General features: G+C 42.9%; 1 protein-coding gene across 14 annotated transcripts in view; it reads right to left on the bottom strand.

The window, feature by feature from the left end:
- sh3glb2a (SH3-domain GRB2-like endophilin B2a) overlaps nucleotides 1–24,494 on the bottom strand; it is a 29,698-nt gene extending 5,204 nt beyond the window's left edge. For 2 of the 14 annotated variants that reach the window (XM_035436112.1, XM_035436115.1), the window contains exons 1-9: nucleotides 24,280–24,492; nucleotides 16,403–16,544; nucleotides 15,442–15,453; nucleotides 11,606–11,734; nucleotides 8,976–9,109; nucleotides 8,622–8,714; nucleotides 7,763–7,774; nucleotides 4,541–4,603; nucleotides 1,303–1,326 (exon numbers count right to left, since the gene is read on the bottom strand). In XM_035436112.1, coding sequence (XP_035292003.1) covers nucleotides 1,303–1,326; nucleotides 4,541–4,603; nucleotides 7,763–7,774; nucleotides 8,622–8,714; nucleotides 8,976–9,109; nucleotides 11,606–11,734; nucleotides 15,442–15,453; nucleotides 16,403–16,544; nucleotides 24,280–24,342 — 672 coding nt within the window. In that variant the 5' untranslated portion in view covers nucleotides 24,343–24,492. Of the gene's footprint in view, nucleotides 1–1,302; nucleotides 1,327–4,540; nucleotides 4,604–7,762; nucleotides 7,775–8,621; nucleotides 8,715–8,975; nucleotides 9,110–11,605; nucleotides 11,735–15,441; nucleotides 15,454–16,402; nucleotides 16,545–24,279 lie in introns of all 14 variants that reach the window. The other 12 variants (XM_035436116.1, XM_035436117.1, XM_035436125.1 and 9 more) reach the window with 10 other exon arrangements.
- Between the last annotated feature and the right edge of the window lie 1,788 nt (nucleotides 24,495–26,282).

Below are 26,282 nucleotides of genomic sequence, written 5' to 3'. Positions count from 1 at the left end.
AGCAGAAAAGAGGGGTCCTACTCCTTATTAATGCCCATGGTTTTGGAATGAGATGTTCATTCCAAAGTACATATGGATGAGATGTTCAGATGTCCACATACTGTTGGAAATGCAGTATAGCAGACTCACAAAATTGTATGCATACAAAGTAGCACCAGTTTGTAGAAAATTGAGAATTTTGTAATTATGTCCCACGGATGCTTCATTCGAAAGATAAAAAAATTATATACTTTATATTTTAGCACACACTACTTTTTTGTGAAGGAAGTGACAGGTGATAGGACCAGGTGACAAAAGACAATGACAGACAAAATCAACACAGGGCAGACTTGCACTGAGGAACAGATGATTTAAAATGAGAAAGATATCATGATAGATATCATCTAAAAAAAATACAACCACAGTTAATAAAATGTTTCCATAATTGTAACCTCCAATGAAATAATAAAATGTCAAATATATGCTAGTAAAAATATGCCTGGACTATGCATTTACTATGTGGATTATTTTAAAGACTCAACTCAAAGGCTATGAAAAGGGGAGGAGAATGCACAGCTCAGCATTGAGCTGGAGGCCACACCCCTCTAGGGCCATGTTATTTAAAAACTGCAGATTATTTAAATATGCATGTCATGTGATCGCCTCATCTTGTGACTGCATAAAAGCGTGCGTAGCCTTCGCTTGCCCCCTCCACATTAATTTAGAAACACAGTGAAAGAAGGACGAAACATTTACACGCTACATAATAATAAGCAGTTTGGCCATTTAATAAAGACTCCATGAAAATTCCCATAAAGGCATACGCTGCACTCCAAATAGGCACACTCCAGCACTTCCCTGCAATCTACTGTATGAAACTCAGACTAAAACTGATCCACGAGCAGATCAAATAAATGGGCGAGATAGAAGCTAATATTCAGCGCTGCATCTGTGGACTGTAAGGGACATCTGTGGACTGCCAGAGAAAACAGCTTAATGGAGACGGGACCAAACGCTACACCCAGGGGTGCTTCCTAGGCCATCCACTTAGGTTTCATATGGCCGCACACCCAGCAGTAACTTAGACATCCTCCAGCCTTTTCTTTATTTCATTAACAGCTCGCACTAAATATTTCATGAGGGCCTTGATTAGCCCCATCCCAATTTCAAAAAGAAAAAAGAAAAAACAATCATTATACAGAGCTCTTCTTATAGATTTTCAGTTTTTTTCTCCATAGGAATTTTAAAAGAAAGTATCAAATCATTATTGGTGCAGTTTCCAGCAAGCAGTGGTTGTGGTTGAGTTGATGACGGAATACTCACTTTGTCCACCTCCTCACTCCAGAGCTGAAAAGCCACATGACAACAAGAGGAAATGAGAGGCATTCTGAGGTCTTCTCAACACTGATGACATCACAATGGGCACAGTCCCACAGAGCAGTGCCCTGCACTTCCTTCCAAAGGAATTATGGAGTGGGCTGTTTTTTTGGGGTTTTTTTGAGCTGACCCAAAGTTACAATCTGGCTTCCTCCTACAGCGGAACATTCAGATATATAACATTTTCGCCCCAAATCATAAATATTAAAGCATTTATATCTCTTTGAATCCTCAGGAAGGAAGTGATGGGACATCTGATGCCATTAAAACAACAAAAAAAACTATGAACACTCAGCCTTCGAACAGTTTCACTGCTTCTCATTCATGTATTCATTATTTGTTCATTCATCCCTCCACTCACTCACTACAAACAATTTAAGTAACTGTGTTACTACTGGAAACAAACTTTCCAAAAAATAAAGCCGACTCAGAAGCAAATGTTAAGGAGGCGTAGCCTCACTAAATTTGCAAACATTTGCAGTGTTAAGAGAGAACAGGCTAACTGCACTCTGTTCAGCTCTCTACAGCTCTGTCTACAAGCACACACAACAGCACCATCTACAGCACACACAACAGCACCACTGCAGCAGAATCCTTATTCTGCCATGAGCTCAACAGAGAGGCACACAAACTTATAGGCACTGTGAAGTTCTGCAAGTCCCACCAAGGCCAGCAGTTGACTTAAGAAGCCAAAAGATGCGAGAATGCACAGGTGATTAAGCACCATTTTCACATATGAGTCAGGGCACCCATCACATACGGATCAGAAGACAGTTAAAACGTTAGAACATACGCTAAGAAAGCGTAAAACATGCAGCCAGACTCAGTCGCAGCAATCAAGGTAGCTGTGTCACTCCAAATTACAGGAGGCTAGTCACAAAGCAAAGCAGAACGCCCCCTTTCAAAAAATAAAGAAATTACATCTGAATGACATCACAACAATATTAGGAAGCAGGAAGAGCAGGAAGAGAACATTAAACAGAACTTTCCACCGGCCCACACACAGCAATTTTGCCGTGGGCAGAATGTTTAGAAATTCCAAAGTCAGACCAAGTGAAAGATGCAAACCAGCTGCACCTGTACTGCAAGAACACCAGTGCCAGCATGGTTGCCAGCATGTCATTGCTGATGGCTGATGTCACCGCTCAGGCAGAAAAATAAATGGCTTTATGTCGTGGCAGATGTATGGCAGAACTGCATGCCAATGCAGTGTCATGACCTTTCTGTTGTTCTTTCGAGTTGCGGTCTCGCTAAAATAGGCTTACAGCGGTATCGTAAGTGCAATCAAACAGATCTGGCTTAAATCTACCATCAATCATATAGCGCATGCAATGTGAAGGTATTACTCAGGAAGCTCCATGCTAAATCACCAGAGTCAACAGCAATTAACCAGTACAACACAGCACACACACACACACACACACAATGAGTTACACCATAACAGTGAGCAATGAGCATGCAGAAAAGTCAGTGGAAAACCACACTTGATGCTTGAGAGAGACAGAAAGACAGAAAGAGAGAAAACAGAGAGGGAGAGCTGTGTGGGCTCCTGTTCCATTTTTTTTTTTTTTTTGTCTTTTAATTTGGATTTGCTTTTCGCAACCTCCACTGTTGATTCCAGAGAAAGAGCAGTCAACCCTGTGCTCTCTTCCTACACAAGAAAAATGATGTCGATACTTTTCACACCACCGTCAACAAGTTGACAAACAAAGGGTGACACCCCACAGTGAGCGAACCGTGAGTGCCCAATCAACAGGGGAAGGGGGGGTCACTAGTGTGTGATGGGACAGTCATTCTGGCTGACTGAAACCCAGGGCCATACGCATGGGCTGCCAGACACATCAACAGGTTCACCCTGAATGTATTTGACTAAAGATATACCAATATGGTAAAAAAAAAAAATAGCAGCATTATTATTGATTTAATAACTGAATTAACAAATTGAAGCTAGCGAAAGGGGTACTGGAAAAAGGTTTCCCTCAGTACTGAAGCACATGATGCGATACATTAATGAGAGCCCAGATGATGAGTTTACATTTATTCTACATGTTCAGCTAGAAAAGGAGCTTTTAGGCAACGGTATAGTATTTTTCTGCTCTGTTTCAACCATGGAACATGACATGTTACATTTTAACAGAAATGACAACAAAAAAAATTTCACCAGGAAACAAACCAGTTTTCACACATCAGTGGGTCAGTTCAATAAGGGCAAGTTTTTGAAAATAATGCAGAGAGCCTAAAACGTTCTCACTTCTTTAGCTGTTGTGAAAATGATATGTAAAAATAACACAATGTATACACAGTCTACACACAAGACCAGTAGAGGAGAACAGAAGAGGAGAAAATCTCTACAGGATTGGCAGTTTCATCAGCTCTACAGGAAGAAAGGAAAAAGAAAGCAGAGCAGTGCATGGAAAAGGAAACTTCATTTTCCTTGTCCATGACATATGACCTAAGTAGATGTGAGCAAACTGTCATCTGTAATTTTACAATGATAAACCCATCTGGCAACCCCCAGCATCAAGTGTCAAGCAGGGAGCCTGGGAAATGTAGTCATCATGAAGAAAAAAGACATGCAATCACTATGGCTTCATGGTAGAAGCTATGGCATTGACATCACTCTGCTTGTTCAATTTTCAACCAAAATATTAGGGGGGGGGGTGGCATCTAGTCTACTTATGGTCTTATGGGCCATTTGGGTACACTATTTAGGGATGGGCTGGGCTCACAATTCTCTAGTGGCTAGCTAAATTGGGACATCTAACATTTGTTTGGAATTATTGACAGCATACAACCTTGTTCTTTGATTCATCCCCCAAGGTTGAGTCCTCAAAAGCGAGCCCACTTAGCTGCATTCATTCAGAAAGGGCCGCGGGGTGTAGGGAGGAGAAAACAAAGCAGGGTGCAGCCATCAACCATGGAAACTCCTCTCTCCCCCCCTCTCTCTCTCTCTCTTTCTCTTTCCTTCTATCTTTCTTTCTCTCTCTCTCTCTGTCTTTCTCTCTCTCTCATCACGATTCTCAGCAGGGATAACGGTGTGTCTCTGGGGAGGTGTTATGAAGTGGTATGTGCGTGATTAGCATTTCAGAGAAAGAACAGTGAAACCTGCAGCCCGAATACGCAGAACCATCAGGTGTGCGGAGCAGAGGGCAGTGCTTTCAGGAGGGTTTGGTGGGCTCCTTACCGCGGATGCGCTGGCGGACAGTACGTAATTACGTGGTCTAGTCTCCTGAAAATTGGGCGCAGCCTACAGATGAAGGGGGAACAGAGATTCACACAAATGCATGGAAACAAAGAGTATCTACAACAAAAATGGTCCAACACAACACAATGATTGAAAAATGCAACAACAAAAAAAACAACAAAAAAAAAAACTGGTGTATATTAACAGGTGGGGCCCCTACAAACTCTTACGACAGAGAGGCAAAGGCAGGCGGGGATTGGATAACCTTTAATCTCAGTGGTCGCGCTAGCCCATGGAATGCTGCGTCTTCTGAACGCAGGACATTTCAAACACTGCGTTTTACACTAAATCACCTGCATTCTGTTAAAACTATTTTTGCCACAATATGATAACTCCCAATAATAGCACAATAAATGTATGTTGTCGTAAGAGAAGTGGGATGAAATAGCGGGATTAGCAGGATGAAATAAACAACAAATATTTTGGTGTTCCCCAAAAGACAACTGGCTCAAAGAATCACCCATTGTAGTCTGTGTAAAAAACACAGAATCCTGTGATAACACGACCACTGAGCCTGTGACCTTCCAACCTTTTGACCCTGCAACGAACCAGTGTGCCACTTAAAGTACTTGTGAGATGGGCAACCATACTTGCAAAGTTCTCAGCCTTTTGGTATTTAACTCAGCAAATCCAGAATTGGTATGTGAATTAATATTTATACACTGGGTTGCACTGGTTGTGTTCTTATGTGTCCTGCATTCTCACTGGCTCCAAGTGTTACACTCGAGTTCAGTGATTTAGAGATGTGACTTGTACAGAAGAGACAGATAGATAAATACAATGAACGATCCAGGATCTATTACGTTTTACACTGCGCCAATCTTGTGAATCCAGCCAATCACAGACTGCCAGGGGCAATGGAAGGTCTATGCAGCACCACTGTTCATTCTGAATTACTGCTCTCAGCCAATGAATGATGTCGGACTTTAGCTAATGGTGCAAGGGGAACACTAACCCAATTAACCCACTCATACGACACCCATCAACTGGTTTCTCAGCTATATAGAAAACAGTTACAAACTGAGGTGTAGAGGATTTATATTTACTCTGAAACTGCTTTGTAAATGCAGCAGACAGCATGACACTGCAGAAAAACAGGAAGAGAAACAAGAACAAGGAGGAATACTTCCCTGTCCCTTTGATCACTCACTGAGGTCAGTAGTCATCTTTCTCTCATCCCCATTCCTCAAGTAGACCCATTTGTCACAATGAATGTGTGCGCATGTGTACATTTTTTTTATCTAGCCATTTATTTACATTTACTCCAATATTACTTACATAATGTCCGACAGTCCACAACAGGAATAAAAATGTCATGTGCAGTTCCTGGGACACCTCCCTACGTGTGCCCTTTTGTCAGTGGTCACAGGCAGGCTCCTCCCACTTGCCAGCTCTAGCCCCACTCACTTTATGCACCCCTCCAAGCTAACAGGGTCTTAAATCCTAAAGCTCTACTGTACACCAGGACAAAGCTCTTTAATAAGCACATGTCATGCAGTGGGCTTTTCCAAAGCAAATTAAGCCACAGACAGCATGGATTCTACTTTGGACAACGGAATATGAGGGTAGCATTGCGTCTCAAAGATAAATAAACAAATAAAACTGATCCAAAAATAAATGCAGCAGATTCACAAATAAATGCAGCAGATTCACAAATAAATGCAGCTGATTCACAAACAAACGTAGCCTCCAAAACCCACAGATAAATGCAAGTGGCAGTCAAGGTTCAAATGTGAACCAGCTACACTAATTTGTGGATTGGCCACTTTAATTCATGGAATCAGTTACATTTATTTGTGAATCAGCTGCATTTATTTTTGGGCCAGTTACATTTATTTATTTATTTTTGAGGCAATAACACCCCCATAAAGGAAGCCTTTTACAGTAAGATATTGCAAACTGTTGATCTACCCTTGCTCCACAAGGGGGCAAAAATATCAAAAGAACAGATAAGCACTCACATTATCTGCTCTTCCCTAGATCTTTTTAAATTGAATAGTCCAGGGGTGCACAAGGGCGGTGTGGGTGCAGGTTTTTGTTTTAGCACAGCATTACAAAACCTGATTCAAGTAATTAACTAATCATGGTCTTCAATCAAGACCATGATAAGTAGAATCAGGTGTGTTGGTGCTGGGCTAAAAAAAAAAAAGCCTGCTCCCACACCGGCCCTTTTAAGATAAGCCTGGACACCCCTGGAATAAACCAATCCATACAGTATTGTGGTGTACATTCAGTTATAGAAAAGCACGTTTTTGCATTACTGCTTTGGGTCAAGCCGCTTCAAAGTGCCTATTAAAAGACAAAAATGAATTAAGAGTGAAATGTAAAAAAAGAACAAATCAAAAAATTTGCGCGGTTTTTTTGACGCCATTTGTCATGCATCTTTAAAGGTCAATTTCAGTTGCAGTGCAGAAATTCTCTGCAGATGATTTGCCAGCAGCAGTAGAAAGCCACTGTGAATCTGTATAAGGCACTGACCGACTGGATTACAGGGGAAACCAGTAAAACTTGACCTTTAAACCTTTACAAACGAAAGACACCAGTAAAGAAAAACAAGCGGAAATATTTCACAAAGATCTCGATAAAATACATTCCATTCTCATTCGGTCACTCGTGATTGGGCAAGACAGCTGAGGGTAACAGTATAATGGAGCAAAGGTTTTACCCATGGCCAGACTGAAAGGCCCAATAATTAGAAGTCACATGCGGGTTCTACTTATGCTCCCGCCCAGGGGAACCCAACGATTCCTCTGTGTTAATGTGGACGCCAATGCAGAAGGAGGCTAGTCTTTTAGATTCTGTGGCGTCAGATCAATGTCATTTCGAAAAATCTGTCATTTCTGCACGTAAACAGTTGCTCCACAATACCATGAAAAAAGCAGTTCTATTTGTACGTCGAAAACCAAAGCGTCGCTACTGGCGTCATTCATGTTATCAATGTCCTTTCTTTTCCTGCTTAATTCTTTTTGAGGAGCGCTTGCAAGACGCAGCAAACGAGAGCAAGGTTTCTAAACTTGAAACTTTCACGTCGTCGTTTAAAATGTGCAAAAATGTGCACAGAAATCAGGGGATGAGTCCACCTTTCCACGACAAACAAACAGAAAAAGAAAGAAATGGATAAACATATGAACACATTAAGGGAATGCAAGCGTCAATACTCACTTCTCCCTCATACTGTGCGAGTTACAACAGAGAAACATGTTAGTACACAGGCAATGTACTGAAAACACAACAGCGAGGACACCAAGAACTTGAAAATAAGGGGTCAACAAGTAAAATTTATAAAAACAGTCACATTTTTGAAATGCACACTAAAATGGATCCACTTTTATATCTGCACTTTCATCCCTTACGCTCCCACATTCTAATATTTAATTAAGCTCCAAAGCTGGCATCGTCCCCAGCCTCTCTAAGTGGTACCGTTTCTGAATTGCAAAATTAAAGAATACTAACGGTAAACTTTCCCACATAGAATAAATACACCTATACGACAAATAAAAACTGACCTTGGAGGTAAGAGAATATAAAAATAGAAATAACGGCGCAAGAAAAATCACAGCTCAGCCAGCCAAAGGCACCCAGCTTATGTTTGGCAAATTATAACGTTAAAGACTCCTTCCGGAGGGAAAAGTCTTTTCGACTCTCCAGTTAACAAGAGTAAACTCAACCTGTATTTAATCTGTGTTTTAATTCATACCAGTCAAAACAAAGGAGCACATCTTTAAAGCATGCAGAACGAGAAGTAAGAAAACACCAACAAACAATAAATAGTAAGCGTCATTCTGCCGATTTGTCTTTTTTCCATCTGATCTCGGGCATTTGTCTTGTCTCACTGAATTGTGTGACATCAGACTGATTATCTCAGCTGAGGGAGAAACATCTAGCACCTCATTCACAGCGGCTGGCTGTGAGCTGACTGCAGAGGGAGATAAGGGAGTGGAACGGAGGCGCTGGGAGGGGTCACAGGGAGTACAAGCACTGACGGGGAGAGGGACGAAGAGGAGGAAGAGGAGAGGCTCACCGCTGCTTTGGCCTCGGCAAGCTTGGCTTTCTTCAAACGCGCTTTGCAGGCGTCCAGGTCCAGCCGGCGATTCTCCAGGAGACGTCTCTCTTTCTGTGCGGGGAAGGGGGGGGGGGGGGGGGAAGGGTCAAATTAGAGGTCTTTGCCAGGGACCCCGAAGCGATTTCTAATCATGTACTCCTGTTCCCCCCCACTCCCACTCTCTCCCCCCCCCCCCCATAACATGTGCGGGCCTGACCCCTGGTGAGCAGGCCCGACCCCTGGTGAGCAGGCCCATAAAGGCTGAACCCGCCAACGCAAGCCCGCAAAGGGAAAGAGTCAGATCCAGGGTTTCAGCTGCGATCCCAAACTCACGGAGATGGTCCTCCAGTCGCCGTCCAGGAAGTTGCGGAGCGGGGTGAGGAAGTTGATGGCCGAGGTCTGCATGAACTCGCGCTCGCCCCCCCCTAGTCGTCTCTGGCATTCCCCGACCTTGATCAGGGTACTTCCTGCAGCACATTAAAACGTCAGCGTAGCAGTTAGACCATTAACCAACTCTCACAAACCATCCTCTTTGCTTGTGGATATAGGCCACGCGCACATCCCTTTAAACCCACCTATAAATAAGTAAGTGTGCTAAATAACTTCATACAAAGTGAGCCCACGATGCTTCCTGCACTTGCTCTCTATTTGTGCCCCAGCACACATCAGTGAGTGAGAAGCAGCTCCCAAGTGGCTCTCCACAGTGCTCCTCCTGTTCTGGGCTGTGGGCTCCTGAGGGGAGCTCCATCTGGAGCCCTATCAATCATTAACAACCTGAGGCAGCACTGAGTGAGCTGACAGAGTGAGTCAACCATCCTACAGCCTGAGGAGGGAAGGAGAGAGAGGGAGAGAGGGAAAGAGGGAGAGAGAGAGATAAAGATAGTGGGAGAGACAGACAGTGAGTGGGAAAGGGAGAGACAGAAAAGGGGAGGGAGAAAAAGAGGGAGGGGGAAGGAAGGAAAGAGGGAGGAAAGGAGAAAGTGGGAGGGACGGACAGAAAAGGGGATGGAGAAGAAGGGATTGCAGGAGAGAGATCAGGAGTTATTGCACTGTTTTCCTCACACAGGCTCCTGTCAAGGGTCCCGTGTGGCGCAGAAGAGAGCACACGGGCCTCAGCAGCGAGCCCGCCGCTTCCCATGAGCCCCTGCGCCTGGCCGCCCACCCGCCCGCAGGGGGCCGCCGCGTACGCAGGGGAGCCAGCCAGGCGTGACTCAGCAGATTTTACTCCTGCGCACAAATCCCAGCAACGGATCTGATTTGTTCAACTGCGATCAACCTACGCGTCCCCTCCCCCACGCCAAGCCAATATTCCCCCGCTCCATTTCACACAGTTTCCATTTGACAATCCAATTTATTTGACGAGCCGTGTGCTGGGGGTTGTGCATTTTAGTGGCGTGCGTGGTGTGCTTTTTTAGTAAGCGGTCATAAGGTTAGCAGTAGCGAGCATGTTAAAATGGTGGCATGTATATCGAGTGCCTCCACCCCACAGGGCGAGCATGGTTATCGCTCGCGAATAAACGTCGCAGAGAACCACTCTTTCTCTTTCATTCTCCGTCAGAACCACGCGCATTAAAAGCCCAGCGGACACGAGAGTTCTCAGCAGAGAGCTATCGATCGCCTATGGCTGCCAATGGAGCGGGGAGCGCACGTGATTTATCAGCGGGGCAGACAGGAGATGGGCACGGACCAGGGAGGAGGGGAGAACAGACGGCGCGGCAGAAAGACGCGGCCATCTTTCCAGTAAAATTAACCTTCATTAGGGTTCTCTATCGATTACCATCATTTACTCTGTTCAATCACCTTGTGGAAAGGCTTGCGTCTGGAACCAAAGAATATGAAAACATGGGTTTGTGTGTTGCTAGGATAAAGCATGATTAAAACTGAGAGAGTAACTGCAAGCACAGAGAAGCAGCACGATAAAGGCGGCTTTACTGTTACTGCAGTGGGCACACAGCCAGAGGAACAGAGGCTCCAGCGAAAGGTCACGGGGTCACAGAGCATTGGAAAAAAAGATGGTGTGAGACAGCAGTAAAGGAACTGAATTATTGAATTCTGTGAGAAGTGGATGTTTCCATGGTAAATCTAATTATGAACCCAGTGCAATCCGAAAGGGGTTTTCTCAGTGCGTCATTTGTCGAAACAGGGTCAGATGATTCCAATTCCCGCAAATGTCTTTCCATCAGTTTAAAAATACTTTTCTCTTTCATCCAACCCTTTCTACTGATTCTACTGCTATGATGCCTCCCCACCCCCCAAGTGTCTTCACAGAGCAATATCTGAATAATACTTTCAATGCCACTTCTACATTTCCCATACAGAAGCACATCTGAAAGCCATTCTAGATTGGACTGTGGTTGGAGTCGTTCGTACACACAACAGAGCAGTGTTGTGAACACTCAAGTGAGTGAGAGAGACAAACAGCCGTTTCATACGGAAAGTGCCACGGTGCAAAAAACGCCAGTCATGCTTCCCGCTCCAGGGCGTTTCAGTGTGTAAAGGAGGCTGCATTAAGCACAAGCTCAGCGCTTAGTCTAGACCAGAAAGACCACTAAACTGCAGGCTGGGGGAGGGGCTAAGGTGGGTCACGAGATACACGGGAGAGAAAAACTTACTGTACATAATAAACTTTTCCTGGACATTCACAGCAGTCAAAAATGAAACACTTCTTATTGGTATACAACAGATACAGAGCACATGCGACTACAAACAAAATTCCATAATTTTCCATACATTTCAATAAGTGGCGGGTCACAATGGATACTTACTGTGTAACAGTAAGTATCCATTCTAATACATATTTTCTGCCAGAGTGAAAGCTTCACTTTACCGTGAGGTCCACAGCTTTTTGCTCCTGTACATAGTAAATAAGATAAAAGGACAAGCAGGCATAGCCTAGATATCTTTGCTGGTTGAAGCAGTGATAGAACCAGTGTCAGTACGCTTATGGATTTCATGTCACTCACCGTACGGGGTCCCAGGCCCAAAATCCTTGGCCGCATCCAGCATGTACTGTCCGAGCAGCTCCCCATTGGTGGTCCTGGAGGGGACCTTCCTGTCCAGTTTCTCAAAGAGGAACTCCTCGATCCGAGCACCTGCCCAGGGTGTGTGGGAAAGGGGCGGGGGAGGGGGGGGTGGGAAGAGGGGCAAGGAGAGGCAGTCTTTTACCAGGAGCCAGCCGCACACCCGCGCTCACACACCGCAAACACACACACACACACACAGCGTGCAGACCGGAGCTGGCGGAAAGGCGGCTGGACCCCGCTGACTTCTGAAGGGCAGCCAGCGCCACAGCGCCACTTCACTCCAGAGTCACTAAAAACGTCACGGCAACATAAAGGTTACGATCAAATCAAATCAAATCAAATCAAATCAAATCAAAATGGCTTCGCTCCTCACGGGTGAACAGCATAACGTAATCAGGAGCAAGAGAGACGAGAGAGAGTGTCGTTATCAGTTATGTGTTGGCGGTTATCTGCAGTCAACAATAGCGGCGATTTGGAGCTCCGGGAAATAGTTATGACTTTCCCTTGATGTCTACTGATGCGGTTATTGAAACTGATCATATCATCAAGAATCACAATAACAGTCACAATAACTGGCTTATTTTCTGCTTGAAATCCTTACAGCTTATGTAACAACGGAAAAAATCTTTGTCTATGAGATCGGCCTTTGTTCCATTACTAGGCTTAGTATTATTACTTTTATTATTATTATTATTATTATTATTATTATTACTATTATTATTATAGCACACACAAAGAACAGAGCACAAAAACAAACCATGTCTGCATATGAGAGCTGGGTTCCACAGTGCTCCCATTTTAGGAGCATTTGCTCCTGAAAACTGATGTGTGCTAACTGGAAATATACTTTAGGAGCATGTCTACTAATTGGAATGCATTGGTGTGCTCCTAAATTCGTTAACTTAGGACCACATGCAATCCTCGGTTAGGAGTACAGTAAAGGTTTGCATAGAGCCCTGGAGAGATAAAAGTAGTAGAAGACATTTAGGAAAACCCCTTTGGACACCTGGAAACCCCCTGCAATGATGAGGCTGCATGACTCATTGGCTTCCGCAACATCATTCAGCTGTGTAAGACTGTGAAAGTGCTGGCCACTGTACACAATATTATCGCTTTCTAGAATGTGAAACAGACAGTCTGGCATTGAGGGTACAGTACTACAGTGATTTAGGCACACCTTGGGGCAAACCACTCAAGTTTCTCTTCGGGAAAAAAAGAAGGCTAGAAGTATACATGTCAAATGTTGATTGAGAACGAATGAGAAAGCTTGTCCATTCCAGAAGGTTCCATGGCATTCTGAAATTGCACAGTGGAATGTGGGAACACCGGCTCCTCATTTGTTCTCTGACAAAAAGGGGTCCATAAATTGTAGGCTGTGCTTCGCTATTCAGCTGCTGATTGTTACGGACACCAAAACACAAGTCGCACACCAAATACAAATAAGCACGCGCACACACAAATGGGACACACTGACACACTTAAGCACACTCAAAGCCCCCTGTCATTTGCCTACAATCAATCCCACACTGCCCTTAGCCACAGCAGCCAGCACACACTGTGCTAGATGTGACTAAGCATCATAAACACAGGGCTCACTTCCCTGCCTGCACTGAGGCAACAGAGCCTGGGAGCTTTGCATTCTGGTATACGTAGGATCATCACTGCTATTAAAATCTGCGATGCCAACCTTCCCCCAAATGAGACCGAAACAATTACTGTGAGTCTGAGAACTGTACAAATTTGTGAGAATAGAGGATTAACCATACACACGTGAAGAACAGAAGCTTGTTTCTAGCTCTTGAAATAAAGTACAGCGACAAACAGTTAAAAGTGCTGATGATGCACAGAATCATTTAACAGTTGGAAACTACAGAGTCAAAGCGGATGACAATGATTCAGACAGACATAAACGAATGCCATCTTTCTCTTCCCACACAGTGCGCACGCTGCTCAGACTGGTGGACACACGCCATCGCACACATCTAGGCCAATTACACACAGGTGTGCACTGTGCATTAAGAGAAAAGCATCATGCCCTGTATAAAGCACTGGTTGAAAATGGTTGATAATAGATGGAGACAATGTCATGAACAGAGGCAGGAAAAGGTTATCAAAGGTCAGAGTCTCGCATTTTCAGCGTCCAGGAGCTTCCAACATGGATGCAAACATTTCATCAGGTTTCTCCTGCTGTTTACTGGAGGGGTCATTACAACTTTTTACCTGTAACTAGTACAAGCAGCATTTGGCTGCGGCATTTACAAGGAAATCAAGGTTGATACTGCAGCTAACAAGCTAACTAACAAGATAGCCTGGATAGCAAGCTAGCTAACATAGCTACCAACCAAATGAAAGAAAGTAAACCTCACAACTAAACTAACAAGCAAACTAAAATATGTTATCTGACAATGGTTGTTATTTTGCTAAATAGCAAGCCAAGCATTAGTCAATGCTAAAGTAGCATGCCAAAGAACTAACAAACATGCTAGATAGCTATCAAATAACTACCCAGCAAGTAAGCTAAGCAGCTATCTAGTTACTTGTGAAAGCCACGTAACATTATCTCAGCTGTATAGTGAGAATTCAAACATGAGAAGTGAATGGAGTCTAAAATCAATAGAGCATAGCTGCTGAATAACTGACTCTTGTTTATAAGGGCTTTTATGCTGATACCCACTTCTGTTCAAGTGCTATTTTATATGACTGCCTTATCACAGAAAATGGAAGGCAAGAACATCATTCTGCGATGAAAGTGCTATTTGAAAATCTAATTCTCTGGAAACGATGCGTGTCTAATGAAACCTTGGATTTGACCCTATCGAGACACAACTACAGGAGGTTCAGAGGTTGTTAACAGCCATGGACCATGCACCTCTGTGTTCCTTCCTGAACAAAGAAATTTCCAAACCTTAGTCACAACAATGCACACATGGACCTGCCAATGCAAAGTATGCAAGATTTCCTTTAGAACATTATCTCTGGCCAGACTCTGGATACTGATGTGACAAACGGATCAGCGGGTTAACAAACAGATACGATAAATTCCTGGATGATGACCTCACAGATGCAGATGAACCTGGTCCTGGCTGCATGTTCCCACAAACCCCATCATCAGTCTGTAGACGGGGTGAAGACAAAGCCACACGATTTGATAAGCCCCCCGTTACCAAGGGGAGTTATCAAAAGGTTCCTGACACTTACAGAACTGGTGTTAGCTGGTACCTGGCAGTCCATCTCTTCTAGAACCTGCCACCACTCCCCCTAAAATTTCATGTTTCCCTGTCCTATTCGAACCCCAAAAACAGACATCTACCTTTCCAAGTTCTGTTGCAGACAGCTTATGTTCGCTCTGTTTGTCTACATTTACATATTTTAATATGGATGTGCATTAATGTTGAATTCCTTAATAGGAATACTGACCAAACATATTTCATTCCAAAATTCTCTCACATACTAAAATATATACAATATTTTATTTTTAAACTACCTTTAAAAGATGACAAAGATGATAAGACAGAATCAGATTTTTTTTTTCATCAATCTGAAGTGTGTCCATTTCCAGTCCCTGGGGTTTCTCATGGTGGCAGTTATTAAAATACTTTACATTCAGGTAGAGAAAGGAACCATCTTGCCCTGCCTCCACACAGTCTGGTCCATCCAATCAGAGGACCACAGGACCAGCTCAACACATGTTCCCATGACCAGTCAAACTGGTTCTAAGGGGGCGGGTACAGTAAAAGCCCACAGCACAGGGCACTGGGGAGGAGAAGCAGACTTACCGGTGTGATCAACTGTAGCATGGAAGACCAGAAAGTCACAAGTTAGAGTTACCGGCTCCCCACACTTTCTATTATTATATGTACACAGTTATAAAAAGCAGCTGAGATACAGTGGAGAAACTTTGTAGTAATATGGCTTCATTATATCTCATAAAGGAGAAGTGAACAGGCATTTCACTCAGTCAAAGCCCTACATGTTTCCACCCTCCAACCTGATAGGGAGAAGACATGAGGTTAGCCAGTCAAATATAAAAATCCAGCTAGGTGGTGCGTTAGTGTATTCGTCGACGGGGGAATTGATATAGTCTTTGAGTCGCAGAATGATCCAGGAGAGGATACCACAGAGACCTCAGTGTGCTTTATAGCCTAAGCGCATTATACGCTGCCTGAATTACAAGATACCCTTTTTTTGGCCGAAGACAAGACAGTTCTCTTCTTTAACAGGCATGAAGGAAACCGGCTATGCCTGTTAAGTTTACCAGGAACATACAGCCAAGTAGGTCAGAGAGGAAGGAAAGTCTGAGCGAGCCACAGTAATGTCAGCATCACAGGACTGGCTGGGAAAACAGTGCGATTTCATTAGGGCCTCCCAGCTGGAAAACACCATGACCCTTCACAGATATGACACATACATCAGGAAAAAGAACATGACACTTTATGGCAAAAGGGAGGTATGTTACACACAACATGGAATCAGGAGACCAGTTGGCTTTTCAAAACAGAAGAAACAGTTCTGAAAGTTACAGTTAGGGTAAAGGTCCAATGCGAGACTGAAAGCCAAGAAGCTGCCTTCAGATTTCAGAAAGTATATCAAAAGGACAGAGAAAATGGACCCTGCAGACCCATAGTTACTCAGGGTCTACTAAAGGATAAGAGAGAAGGTGGGGGGGGGGGGGGGGGGGTCAGGGCCATATGAATCCAGCCCAGCGTTGGCTGAACAGGGCATCAGGGCAAGGCTTACTCGGGTTGGGCTGCAGGAGGACCTCCGTCTGCCGAAAAATCTTCTCGGTCCAGTTCTTGGTGCAGTCAGCCCGAGCAAGCAGGTTCTCAAAATGGGCGTCGAGCTCGGTCTTCTCAGCCTGGCCCAGCTTCTCCTCTGTGAACTACAGAAGAGACAGGCATTCACCCTCTGCACCGCAAAACCATATGCCAGAAATACAGTGTACAAGTACGTGAGAGAGAACACAGGCAATCAATCTTTCCTGTTTCGGGGTAGACATGCTGTTCTAGAAATATTATGAAATAACTTCGAAAATTACATATTTCAATGCCTCATATCATGACAGCATCGCAAACCCCCTTGTGGAAAACAGATTATTTCTGGGGAGGGTTGCATTCTATGAACAGAGCTTCTCAGGGCTTTATGAGATGGTGACAAGGATAAGTGGTTTCATAATGATACGTATCATTTATAAATAAGACACCTCAATGGTTGCGTTAATGCATGATTCTGCATTCTCTACACACAAAAAAGAGCAAAAAATACACTGTATTCTGTAAACTCAGATATTCCAAGGAGTTGTTTTATTTTTTTAAAGATTAAACGCTTAATGAAAAACCTGAAAATTAGATGTCATGCTCTAACTAGCTTGCTCAACATGAGTAATTTAAAACAGAAATGGTTCCTAGGGTTTTTTAAATGTTATTAACCTGTGTAGAAAAAATATCAGAACGGCAAAACATTTGTACTTTATTTCATTCCACTAATCCCACCCGCTTCATATAGGCCTATACATTTACTGCGTCATTATTGCAAGAAGGCATATTATGGCAAACATTGTTATTTTTATCAGAACACAAGTGTGTTAGTGTAAAACACAGATTCTGAATCCTGCATTCCAGGTCTGCAGCATTCCATGGGCTAGTGTGTGCACTGGACCTGTCCGGATGCAGGGGGAAAACCGGCATATCCTCTAAGTAAACAGCAACAGAAATAAGAGGATGTGAAAAGAGCAAGTGGTTCAAGCCAACAAGCAGAAGCAGCGCCTAAAGGCATACCGCACACTGCCTAATTCCTTTTGATTGCACCTTTCATAAATTGCATAACAAAAGAAGCATGTTAATCGGCGGCATTTTAAATGAAGTAATTTAGGCTGATTGGGTCACAAATCCATGTGTGCTTGATAACTGTATTTTGAAAGAAATAAAGTGTGATTATTAAGGTCTTAAAAGTAAAACAAAGAAAAAATGCATGCCAGGGGAAATGGCTTTGATCGATCCTTTGACAGGTGCAATGAACTTCTGCTGCCAAAGAAATATTTATGGCAAAGGGAAAGGAAAGTGCATAGCCAACTGCAATATGCTATTTAACTTTGCTTAGCAGACACCTAACTCCCAGGCAAATTAAAACTCTAATATAATATAAATCCATTTATGCAACTGGGCACTTACTCAGGCCTCTTGCTGAAGTTTACAACAATAGGAAGAATCAAACCTGCAACCTTCTTGATTTTTGGTAAGTTCATTTGTAGTAATTTAGTGTAAACTCCACACTTAAAAGGTTCATATTTTTACCAAAGACTTCAGAGATTATTATCTGAAGCAAGCCCCATGATTCCAGCATCTACTCTGGAGAGTTCCAGTCTTGGCTATAGCTATAGCCACGGGTCTTGTCGTCACAGATTCTCTACAGTAACCTGATAGTCTGCTCTAGTGTCCCTGCTGTCTGCTGCGCTTCATTCACTTTCATCACAAATGATTTTGGGGCAGAACTTTTATTTGTTGCTTTGTTTTATGTGACAAACTAACATGCCTTCTAGGCAGCATCCAATGGAAAATTAGCCTCACTCCCACACTGTCTGTCTATCCATCTGCAGCCTCGGTATTCAGTTTCAGGTATGAGAACCACACATAACAAGAAAGACCTTATTATCCATCCACAGTGACTGGTCTATTCCAGAAGAACAGCTAACAAAATAACTTCACAGTACAGAGCCATACCACGTCACCAGAGGAAGGAAATTGCATTTCTGCAGTCATACGTTACATGATATAGATCTGTGCATGGCACAGAAACTCTCCAACGCATGCACAGCAAACAGCTCTCTCACATACACTCTCACAACACATGCATACACAAGACACTGACACGCGCATACAACCACACTCACTTGCGTAAATATTACTCCCCCACACCACACCCATCCACCTAATAGCACCTCCACCGTAGCAAGTGGTATTCAAACTGGCCTCGTGCCACTGCGCTCACAGTGAGTCAGCAGCCCAGTCATCGGAGTGAAAGGAAAGGTCTGACGCGAGGCTTGGATGTCTCAGGGCTATTCTGGTCGTGATAATCGATGGAGCGCTGTGGGACAGCAGGGCCACCTGTGAGATGGGGCCTCCTAGAGCCCCAAGACACACCGAATACTGCCCCTCTGTGTAAGGGCTAGCCGCTAATCCTGAAGCTGCCAAGGTGAATGCCTTGCTAAGCAGTATGGCACAGCTAAAAGGATGCAGAGGCCACCATGGACCACACAGGGTTATCAAGGGCACATTCAGCCTCTGGACTTTAATTTCACGGTGATACTGTCTTGAACCTTGATTTACCCTATACAGGGAAATCACATTGAGACACTGGGTCTCTTTTTCAAGGGAGCCCTGATGACAAAACAAAAATTGTCTTAAGGTTCCAAGAGATAAAATGAATATATAAAAATTAAAAATAATTTTAAAAAATAAATAAAATTAAATAATATTAAATAAAATATAAGGAGGTGACAACTTGCGCTATACTGTAGCATTTCTACATTTTTGTAAATGTAACTAGAAACGATCACTAGCCAAGGGGTATAGTGTAATAGAGGTCAAAAGGCAGTGACAGAGACTAATGAATAAACTAAACACAATGACACTATACACAATGATGCAGCTGGAGGAGTTCTCTTAAACTGGGGGAGAATCCTGGCACCAACAGCACGGTTGTGGCTAACTAAGCTGTCTGTCATGCACTCTTAGACCTTAATTTCTGCACTCAACAATAAAATCAATTAGTGGCAAATCACTGCCTGAAATTACCCAGAGGAACACAATTATTCTATTCTTCTTGATATGACAGTAATGGCTGAAACTCTGGGGGGACGTAAAATGGTAGCACACACTCTGAAAACAATATGTTTGAGTTAAAGTGAGCAACCACTTCACTGAGAAACACTCTGACACAATTAGTTACTTTGTTTCTTTTTTCCCACCCCAATTAAAGATGGCCGGACATAATTGCAATTCACATCTTCAGTGAATTCAGGAAGGTGCATGCTATAGTAGCTCATCCTCCTCAAGTGTGTGTACCCAGCAAAAATGTTCACTTGTCAAGCCACCAGCTGAGCTGTGTAATTACTGAGGCAGAGGACTTTACAACCTACATTCAGACTATAGGTGTCTGATCACTATTTGCTACTAGCTAGTATGCAATGTGGTGGAGGATGCCCTATTGAAAAACTTCTCTCCCTGGGTGATGCAATGGCCTGTTACACCGTGCGGGATTTATTTCCACAGGCAGCACAAGGCCTGGATCATAGAACACATCACTGCTGTAGAACTGAACACGCCAACCGACGGCCCATATGTAGTTACTTTGTGAGCACAGCATTTCATTTTTCCCTTTGGAACCATTCCAGGGTTTCCAGCTGCCAGACCTTATTTTATTGAAGCCCATCTTCTCTTGATGTAACTGCCGACTGGCTGTTTTCTCCAGACGTGCCTGCTGATTGGCTGTTTTCGCCTGATGTGCCTGCTGGTTGGTGTCTGTGGCAAGTCCATCCATCCAACCTCACAGTCACAGCAGTCAGCTGGCTCAGGAGAACAGCCCATTATAACTGATGCCTTCTGTGACCTGACTGCAGCCCCAGTTACAGACTTGCCAGAGGGCTCAGCATCAGGGTGGATTGCTATCAGCCATTTTTATCACTACGTACAATCCACTCAATGTGTTAGTAAAGGTAAAACTAAAACTTCTAATCATTTTAAAAACTTTATTTTAAATAAAGTTTCCAAATTATTCACCAAAGGATTTTTTTGAAGCTCCGCTTTGTCACACTTAAATTACCGGTGTGCACAATACAAAGATAATTGCATAGCTATAGTGCTTGTCTAGTCCAACTTTCAACCTCCGCAACTGCCAATTTACTTTAATTACAGCTTCTTAATAATAACCAGCGATAGCGTCACATCTGCGTTGATGACTACAGTCTACAGCCAAAAAAGGCAAACATTAGGATGATCGAAAGGACACCTTTAAGAGGTACGGCAGCAGACACCCTAAACCCAGGCCCGTAGATGGTCATGAATAATTGAACAGCAAGAGAGCCATGTGTTGAAACACCGGGCAGCTGGGCTTAAAGCGGCCTACCTCCAGGTGGGCACACGGGTGAGGGTGGGCCTGTCCTGCACACGTCAACACACAGCCAGCCAACAGCCGACTGGGAACACCGAGCTCGCATATGACTCAGTGGAATAAAGGAGCTGGAGAGGACTGCCACTCTACACAAAGATAGCATAGCGTACACCACTCATCTTCTATAGCTGCGGCTCTAACATCCACACTTGCCAATTATCGGTAATTACAGCTCACGCTTACAGGGTCTGGGGAAATAAAACGGTCAGCGCTTGTACGTCAGACGACAGTGACACTTAAGCTAATAGTATCAAGTATCGCATCTACCCTGTGGAGACCAGCAAATCGCACCCCTGAGATGTGCTTCCATCAATACATCAAATTTATTCCCGTAACCCATCATGAACATTGGTGGCTTTTCTCAATTTTATCGTTTCTCTCCTTGGACAAATGTAATCCCTTTTGCTTCATCTAGCTATTTACCTATGTTGCTGACCTCCCAGACAGCTTGAATCTGGCATCAGAGTGTGTTATTTCACTTTCAAACTGGCAAAATAAAACCGTGAACTGTCCGCTATAATATAGGAGATAGGCAGTGGAGTGAACATGTTACCTAGGGCTGGGCGATACATTGAATATTAATTTAATATTCTACATAATTTTGTTGGTGATATGAAATTAAGATAAACTACATGGCCAAAAGTATGGGGACGCCTGAAAATCACACCCGTGTGTGCTTGTTGAACATTTCATTCCAAAACCATGGGCATTAATATGGAGTTGGACCCCCCTTTGCTGCTATAACAGCCCCCACTCCTCTAGGAAGGCTTTCCAGTAGATTTTGGAACATGCAGCAGGGATATGCTTCCATTCAGCCACAAGAGCATTAGTGAGGCCAGGTACAGATGTTGGGTGATAAGCTCCGACATGTAGTTGGCATTCCAATTCATCCCAAAGGTGTTTGAAGGGGTTGAGGTCAGGGCTCTGTGCAGGCCAGTCAAGTTCTTCCACACCAAACTCGGCAAACCATTCTTTATGGACCTCGCTTTGTGCACAGGGGCATTGTCATGTTGAAACAGCAAAGGGTCCAGATATTTCATTATATTAATGTCTTTCATAACTGAGACAAAAGTTTGCCGGGGTGGCATGGTAGCAAGTGAACCAAAGATCATGAAAAACAGAACATAAAAGCATGAGCCTTTTCAGGCAGGAGTTCTGAAAAAGGTGTTTACATTAATCAGCATTCAGTTCAATGCCCTTACATGTGAGTCACAGTCAGACTACATGAATATTGCAGGTTAATGCTAGAATATGAGTGTGCATGTAAACACAGTCACTGATCCCTGACATCCTATCAGTACATTGTGTCAACAGAGATCCAAGTTCCGGATGACCTATTACCCAGAAGACCAAAGAGTAAACCAGGATGCAAGCATGCAGCAGGAAACTGAAACCTAGCATTGCTCGTTTCACATAACAGGAAGGCCACTGCTGACAGTGCAGAAAACTATAACTAGAAAAACACAAGGTGCAAAAGTGCAATTAAACTCTATCACTTAACATCAAGAGAGAAGACTCAAGCAGGACAGTGGGGGTGGGTTTCTGGTGACTATAAATGCATACAAGTCATGACCACTACACACCTAAGTACAGATAGTACTAGTAAGTGGATGCTTGATTCCTCACAAATGCTGTCATGAACATTATGTTATGATTTGAAAACCTGCAAACATCTATGCAAGCCATGACCACTATTAGACACCGATATACCGACAGCATATTAACTGAATATTTGAATCCTCATGAATCCTGTCATGGTTATCATTTGAAAACCTGCATTCACAGCCGACGGAGCAGAACCACTTGAATCTCTTTTTTTGATTAGCCTGAGTAAAGTAAAATATTCGCTTTAAAGGGCTGTGGCAGTTAAAAGTTAACAGGAATTGCTCATCAAATCTGTCAAAGAAAAAACACTGCCGAGTGCATGGTGCACACAAGGAATCCAACCAAGTGAGATTCCTTCTGTTGGCTCCATGAACCAACCGACTCCATTCTGATATATGTAACTCATGTGGTCTGCTGGTTCACACGTGAAAAATAATTTAAAAAGTAAATAAACATAATTTCTAGCTATCAAACAAAATTAGAGCAGAAACAGCAGATATTCAGCCTTCGTAGTCTTTTCATAACATACAAACACCGATCCCACAAAATGCAGGGTAGCTATATAGTTAACTTTTCAAAGGCTACATTAGCTACTACAATACTATTAAATGCATGCCTGTCAGTTACACAGTTAATTACGGAGCCTGAGGTGCGTTTAGTTAATGAGCTGAAAAGCAAAAAAGTTTATAGCCAACTTGATAACTAACATACACAAAGCACCTACTTTCGTTATAATGTGTGTGCGTAAATGACAACACAGACTAGCTACATAATTAATGATGTCCCGGCTACAGTAGTTATCGCACTCGATCCATTCAAAGCGAAGGTGTTTTACTCAAACGTATACATGCTAGCCTTATGCGACAATATGAAGCTAGGAACGTCTTTGGACCGAATTCCAACCGAAAGCATTATGTGTAAAGTAGTCGACCTATTTTTTTTTTTTTTTTTTTACAGGAAATGACAGGACAAATAAAAGCTTTCGACGTTTTTTAGTGTCTAATTCGCTAGCTACATTGCGCACAGGTTTACTGACCATGATTCAGCTGCCCCGACGTAACGTTAGCTGACATTACTGTAGTTATCCATTGAATGTTTAGAGGACATTGAACTAGCGAAAACAGCTTTCAACATTTTAGAAATACGTGCAAAAGATTGACTGAGAGTAACATTGCTGTACCATAAAATCCTACGCAGCTAACTATCATTAGCTAACTGATGTAGCTTATCCTGCAAGGATAGGCTACATAACATGACGAGTCAAGATAGTCGTGCCATACCAACATTTTAATTTATTTGCAACGTTTGCTCGCCAACAAACATCAAAGTTCTCAGAAATGCTCACTGGAGCAGAAAATGAAACAAGAAGTTGATTTCCGAGCTCGTATTAGTCTAGTCACCTCGCAAGCTCGCACCTGAGTGACACTGACAATTTGCTAGCTAGCACACTTGAGCTTTCGGCACTAATTCGACAGCACTGAATAATAAACGAGTTCAGTCAGCTTTGTGTGGCCTTGTCGGCTTTTAATAATAGCCAACCGGACAGTTATGTAAAGAACTCAGTTCTGGTAGCCACGGGGAACATAAACTGAAAAAACGGCAAACAGGCTGACTGTCCATACAGCCAGCATTCAAGTGCGCGTTCACAGAAAGCGCTGTACCTGTACCACTAAAAAAAAAAAAATACACCAGCCAAAAAAATATTTCATTAAAACAAAATGTCCATATACTAGCTATCTCAGCTAGCTAGCCACCTTGTAAACTAAAAAAAAGGGAAATATCACGAACTCGCTAGATATCAAGATCGATAAACGGGGGAGGTGTCCAGCTGCATAGTTTCATACCTGCACAGCGCGTGTGAAAAAGACTCCTGCATCAGAAGCCAGTTTTTTCACATTGAAATCCATTGTGTTAGCGAGTGCATATAACCACCTCCCGCAACATCAGCTTGCTGCACCTCTGCCCAGGGAATTCGGCTAGCGCGCGCTCCGTTTACGGCACTACTAGCAGTGAATTGGACAGAGCAAGCCACCCACTAATCTTTGAGCCATCCGTGGTGTCGGAAATCGGCTAATCGGACTACGTTTAAAGGAGAAAAGTATTTCCTTTAAAACTGTAATTCGAGGATTGCAGAGGGAAAAATCTATCCACAAAGTATGTTATTTCAGTATAATTGTAGGGGGATATAATAATGCTGGCGAGCTAGTTAAACTAGTTGTCGGCGATAGGAGAAAAACAAAACACAACTAGGTAAGAGAAAAACGCCAATCGATACAATAGAGTCAGTGTCTATTACTCCTACCATATTTGGTCCATTGGGTTGACACAATGGACCGTGGAGTTGCAGTGTAAATCGTTTATTTAATGTACCCTTTATTTAATTTAACAGTCACGTTTGGTTTGTACAATCCTGTCACATAGCAAAGTAGCGTTATCTCTACATTCGTCTGCCCGTCCTGTCAAATATGTTCCAGACGCATGCGCAGCCTGTAGTATGGTCGCCACGAATTGGTCCTGTGCGAATTAAAATGAAGCCCCTTGCCACTTGATGCAAACCAGATCGTTGATGCTGCGCCGATTCTGTCTCATGTTTTTGTCAATTTATCTTTTATTATTGTGTTAACAGTAGGCCGATCTCATAATTCCACATTACTCTAGCTGACCATTGTCTGTAGAGAAGTCTGTCTATTCCTCTTACACAAATAAATGAAAAATCCAGACTTTATAAACTTTCATTTTCATTTTAAAAACTATTTAACTAATACTCACTTGGTCTGCATGCGCAAAAACAATGGCAACAATTTTGGATAAATTCTGGACAAAAATTATATCCCTGTACTTTTTTAAATGTCCCAATAAAAAGATCCTCATATAGCACAATGTTCCCATTATTGCACTGGGACTCCAGTTGTTCAGGATAATTACTAATTTGTGAATTAAGTAAGGTCTGTTCTATTCAGATTCCATTTTATTATTTTCAAAAATGATTCTCACAAAATGAACTGGATAACCCAAACGTATAATATGTTTTATAATAAATATAAAAAACTGAAATTTAACCAGATTCTTTTGTTTGTTTGATTTGTTTGTCTTTAATCAAGCTACATATGTTTGTATAGCTCCATGATATGTGGGTACTGGGGTCATGACTTAGACATGCTTCCTTGTTCAGTACCAGTGAATAGCCACTGAAGCCTGTAGTTGGTGTTGGGAAAGTTCGTTAGGATTAACCGGTGTATTGAAGTGTGGCCAATCTGTCTGTCAGGCTCATAGACAGCACAGAGGCACTGAGAGAGATAGCAATAACAATGTATACCCATTCCGACCATGACTCTTTGATCGAAAAGATTTACTTTGACAAAACAATTAAATAAAAAATAAGTATAGTTTTATAGCTCATTCATGCACAGCCTAAAACCCTCTAGTCCACGTTCGCAAGAAAAACTGAAATGCCAGAGTGACATAATGCTACACCTTTCATGCTCTCTGAATTGTTTCACTGTGTCGCACATTCTTTCCTATCAACAGAAAATCACAGAAGAAGAACAAAGAACATCCTGTCAATCACAGGCCCACTGAAACACAGATATGGGCTGACCATGTAATTTGGGGGGCAGGTGGTTGATTACTGAAGCAGCACAAATTGAATCAATCAGATGTGTTGAGCAACTGGATTACTAGGCCAAGCTGACCAGATCCATTAAAATGAAGCCAACAGTCTTCATCTGAAAATCCATAATGTTTGTTTCACTCCTGTCCCTGCATTCTAAATGATACTGCGACCTTCAGCTTCATTGCAAGCTTCAGTGATTGTGCAGCTAAACTGAAATATTGAACTCCATTTGAC

Source organism: Anguilla anguilla, chromosome 10 (assembly GCF_013347855.1).
Source record: "Anguilla anguilla isolate fAngAng1 chromosome 10, fAngAng1.pri, whole genome shotgun sequence".
Classification (NCBI taxonomy): Eukaryota; Metazoa; Chordata; class Actinopteri; order Anguilliformes; family Anguillidae; genus Anguilla; species Anguilla anguilla.
The sequence above is the reverse complement of the archived record's forward strand: the minus strand, read 5'-3'. Positions and strand labels throughout refer to the sequence as shown.